Source organism: Anastrepha obliqua, chromosome 5 (genome assembly GCF_027943255.1).
Source record: "Anastrepha obliqua isolate idAnaObli1 chromosome 5, idAnaObli1_1.0, whole genome shotgun sequence".
Taxonomy (NCBI): Eukaryota; Metazoa; Arthropoda; class Insecta; order Diptera; family Tephritidae; genus Anastrepha; species Anastrepha obliqua.
This window is the reverse complement of record NC_072896.1, coordinates 114,050,854-114,063,579: the sequence shown is the minus strand read 5'-3', so window position 1 is coordinate 114,063,579 and position 12,726 is coordinate 114,050,854. Positions and strand designations below refer to the sequence as shown.

The following is a 12,726-nucleotide window of genomic DNA, read 5'->3' as shown; positions in this document are numbered from 1 at the left end:
ACCGAGTAGCTGAGGACACATAAGCATTCCTTTAAACAAACTGTATACTGCGATTGGCTTGAACATAATCGCGGAAACCAATAGAAGGTGATCTCTGTGTACTTACTGTGGCGTCTCCAAGGCGCTCTGAACAAAACTGAATCTTAAAAGGGCAAAATGTCTGCTTGGGTTTGACAGATCAACTACCTCACAGGTGTTATAACGTATAACTAACGGCACTATTGTCACCTTAGTTCGTAGCATGGGTGTACCTCACATTGACTTCTGCAGGAGTTGTTGAGATGAAGAAAAAATTTACTCCATACAACACCACCTCTGAGAATGTCGGAATAGCTTGACGATTATAACTTTGAAGACCTGGGAAATTTGCAAAACGTCTCACTGGAGGGACTAGTTGCCTTCTCAAAATGGTCTATGTGATTTAAGCAACTTAGTTGGCGGATGGAAAATCAAATGCTGTTATCACAATGGGCCTTCAAGCCAGCGAGTGTTCTATCTTAGACAAGCAACCCGTCTGATCTAACCCAACCTGGTAAAAATATAGCATCTGAGTTTTTATTTTCCAAAGAGAAATCGAAAAGCGCGCACCCTAGTAGTCAAACGCTGGGCTACTACTCTTACTGCTGCTCCCCCTTGTTAGACAAGTTTACGGTATTGTTTCTGTGTAGTGCCTACATTTTGCCATTCATTCAAGTTGTTGTTGCTATATTTGTAATGCATTGCTTTTGCATTTGAGCAACAACTTTTCCTCTTGGCAAACCGTTCGTGAATTTTTTTTTTTTTTTTTTGATTTCGTGTTTTTTGTGATTTTTTGTGTTGCATTTGTTCGTACTAAAGCTGCTACTATGTATTGTGTACGCCTGGTTTGTTTGTATTGTTTTTGTTAATTTGCGGTTGTCACAAGTACTTGTCATTTTGTTGTTGTTGATTTGCACTTGTATTTGTTTTTGTTGCTGTTGTTATTGTTACGTCCACAGTTGCTTGGAATTTATAAGTGCGCATAATTAAAAGGAGAAAATGCTCAAGTTTCATTTGTGTACATTTCCGCTTCCGCTTTGATTACTTTTCCATTTACCGTTACGGTTGCACAACGGTAACGGTGCCCGTTTTTTCGCTTTCGCCACCACTATTCAAATCATCGTCCCCGATTCAAGCGCATTTTGTCCTGTTGCTTAATGTAGTTGGCCTTTGGCTTTGTTTAAAGGGGGAAGTGTTTGTGTGCTTGTATATATTTGTGAGAGTCCAGTTGTGCCAGTAGCCACGCCGCTATTCACGTGCATTTGCCTAGTCAGCGAGAGCGGAAAAGTAGATTCGCAATCACAGTGAGTCAGTTTGCAAGTTACGCGGCGTCATTTTTGGGTTCCCGGCCGTAGGAACATAGAGGGTAATGAAATTGGTGATGAGCTAGCCAGGAAGGGGTCGACTGAATTGGTTTCAGAGGCCTCCCATCCGGTCAGTCAAGGGATGCGACTGTTGTTAAAGGGGAAGCGCACAACTTATTTCTCAGGAAAGCACATCAGATGGAGCACCATTTCTTCGTGAAGATGAAGCTCCATTTCGAAAATGCTATGTCCTCAGCACAATAGACACAGGATGCAGACAATACTGGGAACTCCACGCCATTGAATTTCCACACTCGTAGCTGTGTTTACCGGTCATTGGACGAACGGCACTCAATGGTCCCCCCATTGTGAAGCTGCGAGGATCATTCACTATTCTTGTATAATAAAAACATAAAAAAATATTAAATGCAAAAAAAAATTCTTCAAAACCTGATAATTCAGTGATATTGCGTTCGATACCAAAGCACCAAAATTCGCTATCGTCGCCAAGCGCTCAACTCATCTGACCTGAACTCAACGGAACTGCACTAACTTCAGCACTTTAGTAAAAAGCGAATGCTAAAAAATTTAAATCTATTTTCCTTTGTGCGAATTCACAACTACACTACTCAATAGCCGGTCAGTGCCAACTACATAGATTCCATGCATTCACAAACTACCAGTACGCGCAGTGAGGAGAGCTGTGCTCCGGGGGGAAACTGCCGCGCTATCACAATCGCCGTCAACATTAATTTCCATATTCTCTTTGAGGGCAGCTTTTAAAGAAAATATGTTAGCAAACAGCAATTTGTAGTCACAACAACAATCAAATTAAATTAAAATAAACATTTTCTTCCATACATACATATAAACACATTTTCGCGCACTCCTCCGCCCTGCCGCTCGCTCGAACTTCTTTGCACTACGCAACGCCAACCGCAAATATGTAGGACCAGCATTTGGTTTGAATGTATATGCGAGCAACAACAACAATAATATTAACAATAACAGCAACAGCAATGGCATCAATAGCAGCAGCAGCAGCAGCAGGAACAGCAACAGTAACAGCAACAAAAACTTGAGCAAACCCACCACAGTGACTGTTGGTCACGTAACGCCGTGTGCCAGTGTTGGCGGCGTTGGTGGTAGTGGTGTTGGCAAAACCAACAATAACAACAACAACAACAGTCCCAGCAGTAGTGGCATCAACAATATTTACACTAGCAACAGCAACAACAACAACAATAGCGTCACTAATAGCGTCAATGGCAGCAGTGGCGACCACATCGCAAAACGCGCTGCTGCTACGAAATTAGCTACAACAGCGAACGCAGGCGAAAAAGCAAAACCAGCAACAAAAATGCAAACAGGACGTACCGCTGGCCCGTCAAGCATGTCAACAACGCTCATGTCACTGACAGCTGCGACGAACGTTCGCGAAACCACAAAACCGCCAACAGTTTCAGGTAAATTTAATTTGCACCCCAGTAGGAAGGCGGCAGCAAGAGCGGCGGCGTTTGTGGTGGTACACAGGGTAGCACGCGACACCTAGAAGTTGCACTCGTTGCACATAACTGTATTGTACCAAATTTGGTTAGCTAACGGCGTTTGTGCAGCTATTTTATTTTATTTTACTTTTTTCATTTCTAGTTGCTGCCGCTGCGCCTGCCGACACCTCGACTGTAATGTAGCTCAGCACCTGCAGCACTTCGGCGTTTGTCTAATGCACTCCGCACTCGGCTTCTTGCAATTGCACACCAACTTTTGCACAAGTTTCTCAAGCTCTTCTTCTTCTTCTTCTTCTTCTACTTCTGCTATACACTTAGACTTTCTGCTTGCCCTTTATTTTGCCACAAAATGTATATATTTATGTATGTCTGTGTGTAAATATTTATTCTTCTGCTTACGCTTATATGTATGTATGTTTATATTTAGCTCGGCTGTTTACCACTACTCCTGCATTTGAAGAGATTTTTAATTATAATAAATTCAAAAAGGCGAATTCTATGGGACTGATAAATGGTATGGGGGCCTAAGTATTGGAGGGAGGATCCCACAAGAATACAAGTTCTAAAACTTATACTTATGAAGATGGAATTAACTTTCGAAAAATCGAAGAATAATTATTTCCTTCGAATGAGTCGACCGATTTGACTGAAATGCTTGAATTGCTTGGTTGTTCAATAAGTTCCGCGGTGCGATAAGAAAAACACAATTTGATGGCTTGAAATACACTTTATTATACAGTATAGTTCGCCTGAACATCGAAACACTTGCCACAACGAGATTCCAATTTAAGAGTTCCAGAGAGAGTCCCTGAAGTGAAAATCTGGAAGGACTGAAAACTAGTCTCCCACAGCTGTTATGACCTCATAACTTGATGGAAAACGCTTTCCACGCATGAATTTTTTTTAGGTCTGGAAACAGATGGAAGTCACTTGGGAACTAATTCGGTGAATGCACTGGATGCTGTAATAACTTGAACTTTAATTCATGAATTTTAGCCATTGTCAAAATGCTATTGTAACAGGGTGCCTTTGTCCTGATGAAAAACATTTTTGTTCTTTGGCAAACTGGATATCTTTTCACAGGTTTTTCCTTCAGCTGGTCTAAAAGGATTATTTTAACAGAATTACAGAATTTATTGGTTTACCAATTTGCAAGTAATCCACAAACGAAGTTCTTTTCGAATCCCAAAATACTGTTTTGCTAACACCTTCTTGCCCGATTTCTGTACATGAACTCGCTTCGGAGCCGAAAAACCAGTTTCACGCCACTCTTTAGTCTATCGTTTTGATTTAGGCTCATAGACCCAAGTTTCATCCATAGTAGTGGTTCGATGAAATCCACTTTATCCTTCCGAAAACGCACAAAATGTTGCTGAGAAAGTCGCATTCGAATGTGTCTTTGTTCCATTGTTAGCGAATGTGACACCCATTGTGCACACAGCTTTCTGAAACCCAATACTTTAGTCAATGCCCAATGAGATGCCTAAGGCTTCTACTAAATCTCTTTCAATCACTCGACTATAAATCTCATAAGATTCCAAGTGTTTTCGCTGTTTTTTGACCTCCGTTAAATGAGTCGTCTTCAAGGCTTGTACGACTTCGTTTAAATTCAGTAACCCATATTTCTACTACACCAATTGATGGCGACATAAATTTGATTTGCTTTTGAACAAACCTTCCAAAAATAAAAATTTAGTCACCACTCGATACTTGATTTTTTCCATTGTAAAGGGTGTTTTTTTTCAGAGGTTAGGTTTTCAAGATGAAATAAAACGTATATAATTTAATGTTATGGCCAAGACTTTAGCTTTATTATAAAGATAAGGGTTTGCCATTATGTTTTAAAAATGATTTCGGGCAAGTGGCCGCCGCGGCTGGCTCGAATAAATTCCAGCCGAGAGGCCCAATTTTCGACCACTTTTTGCAGCAATTGGGGCCGTATGTCAGCAATAACGCGCCGAATATTCTCTTCCAAGACGTCAATCGTCTCGGGCTTATCTGCGTAGACAAGCGACTTCACATAGCCCCACAAGAAATAGTCCAGCGGTGTTATATCGCACGATCTTGGAGGCCACGCCACAGGTCCACGACGCGAGATAATGCGCTCACCAAAAGTTTCCTTCAATAAATCGATTGTTGCGTTGGCTGTATGGCATATAGCACCGTCTTGTTGGAACCAAAGGTCGTCCACATCAACATCGTCCAATTCAGGCACGAAAAAGTCATTAATCATGGCTCTATAGCGCTCTCCATTGACTGTAACATTATGGTCGGCTTCATTTTTAAAGAAATATGGACCAATGATTCCCTCTGCCCATAGAGCACACCAAACAGTGAATTTTTGAGGATGTAACGGCGTCTTAGCAATGGTTTGTGGATTATGTTAACTCCAAATGCGACAATTTTGCTTATTGACATACCCATTCAACCAAAAGTGAGCTTCATCGCTGAACAAAATTTTCTTGTGAAAATCGGGATCGGTGGCCATCTCGTTTTGGGCCCATTCACCGAACGTGCGACGCGCTTGATGGTCGTTCGTCTATTCATTATGAAATGGCAAACCAAACTGAGCATAAATCAAGTGACAGCTGTCAAAAAAGACCATCTACGAAAAAAGTAGTGCCAACTTGAAAACCTAACCTCTAAAAAAAACACCCTCGAAAACACAGAGACAAGCAACGCCCTCTCTTATCGAACTGTAAAACTTATTGAACAACCTGGTACATTCAAGAAAAAATTAAAAAAAATTAAATTTATTGTAATAATATATATAACTTACACGAAAATATTTCTTTTTTTTTGTATTATCAATTTACAATCTTGGTATGTACAGTCACCAAAAGTCTTTATAATTAGACTGTACACGAATTTTCAATTTTTTTTTTGTTTTTGAGAAAAAGTTTTTAAATTCGGGATAGTTAATTGAGGCTTCCTCAACTCAATGGCGTTCTCCGTTTTTTCAGAATGGCTTCAGTTTCCGAGATAACGGTACTTTGAAATGGGCCTTGGACCACTTAACACTCATTTAGAAACAGCCCTACATCATAGGCTGAAATGATTCCACCTTCATGATTCTCTGAAATAAATGAAATCGTGTCAAACTACAGTTATGTGCGAAATTTTAGCAGAACAGCCTTAAAACTGAGCGAGTTAGCCACAAAAAACTTAATATTTAAGTAAATTAACTAAAAAAATTAAGCAAAAAAATAAAATTCTGAAAAAAAAAAATTTAATTCAAAAAAGATACAAAAAAAAAATAAATAGGCATTTTTATCTTACATTGAGCACATACGAGGTGTGTTCAAAAAGTATCGCGAATTTTGTGTTTTTTTCAAATATTATTTACTTATTCAATAATATCTATTTTGTCCGCTTCAAAGTTATCCGCATGAGATATTATGCACTTGTGCCAACGTTTTTTCCAATCTTCGAAGCACTTCAAAAAATCATTTTTTTTATGTTGTTCAGCTCCTCCTCCGATACTGTCTTTATTTCGTCAATCGTAGCGTAGCATCGTTCTTTAATGGGCCTCTTCAGTTTCGAGAACAAGAAAAAGTCACAGGGAGCCAGATCTGGGGAATACGGTGGCTGTGGTATCTTTAGTGTGTTGGTTTTGGCCAAAACGACGCGCACAAACAACGATGTGTGAGCAGGGGCGTTATCGTGATGCAAGAGCCAATTTTTGTTGTTCCACAAATCTGGGCGGTTCTGGCGAATTGCCTCACGCAAATTGCGCATAACTTGCAGGTAACATTTCTCATTGACCGTTTTACCCTGCAGCAACAACTCAGGATGCACAACGCCCCTGCAATCGTAGAAAACGGTAAGCTAAACTTTTACATTCGACCGAACTTGGCGCGCTTTCTTCGGTCTTGGTTTGTGCGGCAGCTTCCATCGATATGATTGAGCTTTGGTTTCCACCTCATAACCATAAACCCACTATTCGTCACCAGTTATGACCCTTTGGAGCAAATTTGGGTCGTCGCGGACAGAGTCCAACATCTCATTAGAAATGTTCATGCGATGTTGCTTTTGGTCGAAATTGAACAGTGTTGGTACGAATTTTGCGGCGACCCGTCTCTTGCCCAAATCATTGAAAAAAATCGAATAGCATGAGCCAATCGATATGTCTATGTCCTCAGCAACTTCTCTAACGGTGATTCGACGATTGGTCAATACCATTTTTTCACTTCAATTTTTTCGTCTGTTGTTGAAGTGCTCGGGCGTCCGGCACGCCGGCACTCTTTTCGTCGTTCACATCTTCTCAGTCTTCTGAAAACATTTTGTACCACCGATAAACGTTGCTTTAGTTAAAAGTAGCTTCTCCGTATGGCACAGTCAACATTCGGAATACAGCCGTGCACTTAAATTCATTTTTCACACAAAATTTGATACAGGTTCTTTGATCCATCTCTTTGAATAGGTAAAAATCGAAGACGAGCCGAAACACGTGCAAGCAAAGCAGCTGTCAAAACATTTAAAATGGCCGAACTCGTCCGCATGAGTGAGGGACATGAGTACCAACATATCGCCACAAAAAAATCGAAATTCGAATATACGTAACCTGCGAAAATTCAAAATTCACAATACTTTTTGAACACACCTCGTAATAATAATATATAATAACTCTCAAACTAGCTCTCTAAAAACTGGCTTCGAAAGCCTAACTACCCGGTATACCGCCACTCCTTGAGGTTGTGAGCAATAGCTGTCTGATGTGTGATAACGCTAAGAACCTCTAGCGGACAAAATCTTATTCCATCCTTTATGCCGCTCTATTATATGCTCTATTTATACTAGCGACGGACTGCCTAATTAAATTAGTCGCTCCTTCAAAATTCCATAGTACAGATTCTTTTTGCGGGCTCAGCAAAGTCCACACAAAGGAAGTTAAGAAAGACTGGGAGAACAGGTACTTCATATGCCACTTGATGTAGAGTCCAGGGCAAAAGCGGACGAAACAGTTTACTTTCCCTCTAGGAGAGCATCAAATAGGATCTTAAACCTTGATAGAGAGGACGCTGGAGCTCTCACTGTACTATACGGAGCATTGCTTCGTATTCGTTTTCATTTCCGGAAACTGGAATTCAGAATCAAGCATCTGTAGTCTTTGCGAGCTGGCCGATGAGACAGCAGAGCACGTCCTCTTCGAATGTGCAGTACTCGTAAGGCGAAAGCGGTATACAAGTCTTGTTGTTGCAACTCTAAAGCCTTTGATGGTATTGAAAAAAAAGCCTGAGGAGCTACTCGTATTCTTCAGAAGCTAGCAATTAAAAGCTTGTGGTCAAACATAATAGACCACATTAGAGATAGCATTGCATTATGGTCCGATGATAATTATAGTTGTTATTTTGCTTACCAAAGTGAGCCACCTAACTGAAGCTGCATAAGGTAAGTTTGCTCTTATGGTGGCCGCATACATTGAAATCAGACGTTTGTTTTCGAAGACACGAATGTGGTTTGACAGTCTATAATTTTTTTTTTTTTGTTTTGGTAGGAAAAATAGAGTTCAAAATGCCTTCGCACTTACAGCGACCCGGGACTACTTTCTGCAATACTTCGGGAGAGCCCAAAACGGCATCCATAAAGGACCAATTCTATCCACCTACGTCTGGGTTCACCATATTTGTAGCCAGCTCTCATGCTATAGGCTCATCTTCTTGTGTCTCTATCTGTGCGGCTTTGCTTTGTTGCACTGCATCGAGGTCTAGCATTTTTCTCCGTAATATGCCTTCAACGTACCCTTTTAACCGCATTCCAGTTATGCTTGCGTTTAAGCATCCTACGATCCCGTTGGTCGGCACGATGTCGCCAATCTGCAGAGCATCTCTTTCCGTGAGCCATCTGTCACAACTAAAAAATGTGTGTTCGGCGTCATCGCTCTGCCCCTCGCAATATATGCTCATGGAGTCACTTATCTTGCCCACTACCCCGAAACTTCTTTGAACCCATTTTCCCTTTTGTAGGAATCAACTTCATCGTCCATCTGCCACTCGATTCAGTGTTCCATCGGACTTGCCACCGCTGCATGGTTTGGCATCTCCGTTCCGCGGCGTGTTTTTTTTCCTAGAATCCCACGCATCCACGCGTTCCCGGGGTATGGGGCCGATAAGTATCTCTCCACTGATCACAAAAACTGCTGCGCCTGAGACAGTGCGGGAGGCTGAAGCAACTCTGAGTTCCGCTGTTCGTTGCCCAGCTTCCAGTGCTTTGCGCTTGGTTTTACAGTTTAACGCATCTTCCCATATTTCGCTGCTATGCAGTCCTTGGAAATTAAGTCATATTTGTGCTTACTTTTAAGGCAAGTATAGTGGACGTGAAACCTATCGCTGTCGAATGCAGTACTTTTTGCTTCTATAAACAAATCCCCGAAGAAATTCTAAGCGAAATATTTGAGTCGGGTGAAGTGTCAGGTTACTCCACCTTGTCTATCGTGAAGTGTCTGGCCAAGTACAGTATTCCTTTTTTAGTTTATTTTGTTCCACTCTGCGTCTTCTATATGTTTCCTAAGATAAACAAGACTTGTGGCGGTTTAAGCTGTGAAAGAGAAATGCGTACGCGTCTTGGAGTAACTAACAGCAGACGTCTTTCCGGCACGGTGCCGGAGATAGTTTCGCAGTGGGTTTATAGAAGCCGTGTATATTGAAATAAAAACAAAACGTTTTACAGCAACAATATTTAATTCTTTAATGGGTACATCTGGTATGTTTGATTTCTTATGAATTTTTGAATTTAAAATTACACCAAAGCTGAAAATTTTAAATACGAACACTTATAAGTAAATCAATGGCGTACATTTTTACAAGTGAAGTGTTTTCGGCTCCCATTTATGGTCTTCTTATTTTTAGCATTTTCACATTCTCACATTTATTAAATATTTGCACTACCTTTATATATCACGTAATACTCCATTTAACTCACTTTAAATTTGCACAAACCGCATCCATTGGCAATTTTCTTACTACTCTTTGTCTTTCACACATTGGCCTTTACTCACTCGCCTCCCAACCGCCATTCACTTCAAAATATAATTAACTTTACTTCTGTTCTTCTCTTTTATTTCGTCTCTTTTCGCCGCACACTCATTTCAGGGTCTTCTGGCCTGCACTACCCATCAACCGAGAATAATTACGCCACCAAATCGAACAGCATCTGCAGCAGTCTAGCCAGTGCACAGGATACGTTGTGGCGTGTGAAAATGGCTGCCGCACAACAACACTCCTCGGTAGCGGTAGCTGCAGCGGCGGCGGCGGCAGCCGCTCAAATCTACATCGAACAACCGACCGGTTCGGTGACGTATGGCACTTGTCTAGATCCGCTGACGCAATGCGTCGTTGACTATGTCGGATATCCGGTGCCACCGCCACCGCACATAACGCAAATATCCGCCTCGGCGTCAACGATGGCAACATCTACGGCTGGCAATTGTGGCAGTCCACATGATTTTTCAAACACCAGCCAAGGATCTTGTGCGCCAGCCAACAGCGGTTTGAGCGTTGTCAGCCAAGCCGCCATTGGAGAAAGTAGTCAGCGGCAAGAGTACGCGGATGAGCTGCAACAGTTGCAAGAGCAACATCAGCATCAGCAGCAGCAACAACAACAACAACCACAACAACAGCTGCAATCACCGCCACAGCCGCCACAACGTTTTGGCACACTGAAAAAATCGCGACAGCAACAGCAACGAATGGAGCAGCAGCTAGGTAAGTTGGGATAGACAAGTACAGAGAGGCGGGTATGTGTGTGTGCCTGAGACAGTCCATTATTTCCGCACCGCTGTGGCAAAGTGAGACAAGGCGCACAGAGGAAGTAGCAAATTACAAAAAAGATTAATGCGAAGCCAACCAGCTGAGGAACTTCGAAGTAGTGGGAAGCGGTTAGTGTATGGGAGGTTGCATATGCGCCCAAATGTATGTACAAATGGGTGTCTTGAGGTTGCTGAGGTTCAAGTTTACTATTTTTGCTGATTTCTGAAATTTTTAATTGAAATCTTGGGTGTGTGCGGTTAATTTTACAATCGGCAGTGAGGCAGAAATCTCAGTGCCACAAGAAATATTGGCTGACTGCCAAGTGGGAAATATGGGCAACAAAGAAGAGGGTGCAAGTACAAATTTGAGTGGTATTAAATGGTGTGGGCTCGAAGCTTAATTTAAGAACGAAAAGGAATTTTTAAGTTACATTAAGAATTATATTTTATAGCTTGGGTTAGCTAAGAGATTTAACATTAACGTAGCAAGTAAAAGAAGGTGTTGACATCATAACCCCTGATGGATAAAATTTTATAGAAGCTCTGGTACTCCAAACGATTAGTATCCCTAGCATTAGAAATGCCTTCAACCGTTTAAGATGAGGCGACGTCATTGCAGCCTTAAAGACAAAATTCAAGATCACATAGCCATCGCAGCTATCTGGCTATGAAAGTCAACCCCAACAAAGCAAGACTTAAAATGGCGGACGGGTGTCCGTTGGAATTTGTCGAAAGCTTCTATCACCTCAACTGCACCATCACGACAGACGGCGGAGCAGATGAAGATTTTAACTGCAGGTCGAACAACATCAACAATGACGCGCTGTGCATCGTGTGGATCGGCCAAAGATCGCGAACTAGAAGATACCGTAGTCACAAGGGATGGCGCAAAAACAAAATCCTAGAATCGTATACGATGGAAGAGTCCTGATGAAAACAAAAGAAAGTTAAATCAGGTTAGATCATTTTTCGAAGGTCGATACTACGCGAACTAGCAAATGCCGACGCAAAAGCCATTGCCGAGAACCGTGTACAATGGAAGTGTCTTGTCGAAACCCTACGCTTCTGAGCGGAGAGAACAAGGATATAAAAAAAAGAGTTACCAAAGTGAGTGACGTGTTAAGTAAGCTCATCGCAAATTTTAGAGATTCAGCTCAGAGTAAGCGAAAACTTTTAAAGAGCACGACGAACTCGATTCTTCTAACCGGATGTTAAATATGGACAGATTTGCTAAGCGTGAAATTCCTGCGAAAAACCTTACAGTCTGTGCAACGCAATTGCGCTCTCAGAGTAGCTTCTTCTTACAGAAAGTTGATATCAGATACAACGATTTTAGTTATCAGCGCAACCATCACTACAGATCTTTTAACACAAGAGCGCAAACGGAAGGAAGGCAAAAATCTTACGAGCTCAAGGACCATGTTTCTCCGACAATAGATTTCGAACGCTCACACTTTGGGCAACAAGGATAAGGGCCTACATACGATGTTTTGGGACAAATCCGAACAGAAAACTGTCAAACTTTCTACTAAAACTTAGAAGGAAAGACATTCGGTTGATGGTCGGTATCGTTACAGGACACAACCCATGGGGTCAGCATATGACCACCATTGGAATCATCGAGGACCCGGTATGCCTGTCATGCTTGGAGGAGGCGGATAGCACTGAGCACTTTCTCTGTAAGTGTCCTGCCTTTGTTAGAGCACGGCTACGATTTCATTTTCGATGAATTGGAGCACAGCTTCTTCAAATGCGAGAGGTGGAACACAGAGAGAACAGCGAGAAATAAAAAAAAATTTCGAGGAAATGATGCTAGGCGAAGATCAATGGAATGCATTCATGCAAATCAAAAATTTCGTTGAGAATATTATCCCAAAAAATACGCCTAAAATGGAAACTTTAGCTGAAGAGCCTTAAACAGGCGGCCCTTGGAAAACAAGCACCTTGGGCGCTGACAGAGTAAGTAAATATTATATATCCTTCTTCGGCCGCCGCCTAGGATCTCTACCTCGATGCGATGCAACGCGCAAGCAGTCCCGGCTGTAAGGGAAAAATCCAAAAGAAGAGAAGAGATGTTTTTAGAGGAGTCACATGAGGCAACGGCGATTACTATTGGGGCCAACCTCACCCGTAAAACACAGACAAAAAT

At 41.8% G+C, this 12,726-nt stretch overlaps 1 protein-coding gene across 1 annotated transcript in view; it reads left to right on the top strand.

The window, feature by feature from the left end:
- The window catches only part of LOC129247872 (neural cell adhesion molecule 1), a 143,477-nt gene that overhangs the window by 87,963 nt on the left and 42,788 nt on the right, over positions 1-12,726 (top strand). Inside the window, exon 5 of the mRNA XM_054887232.1 lies at positions 9,922-10,533. Within this exon, the coding sequence (XP_054743207.1) occupies positions 9,922-10,533 (612 nt within the window). The remainder of the gene's footprint in view (positions 1-9,921; positions 10,534-12,726) is intronic.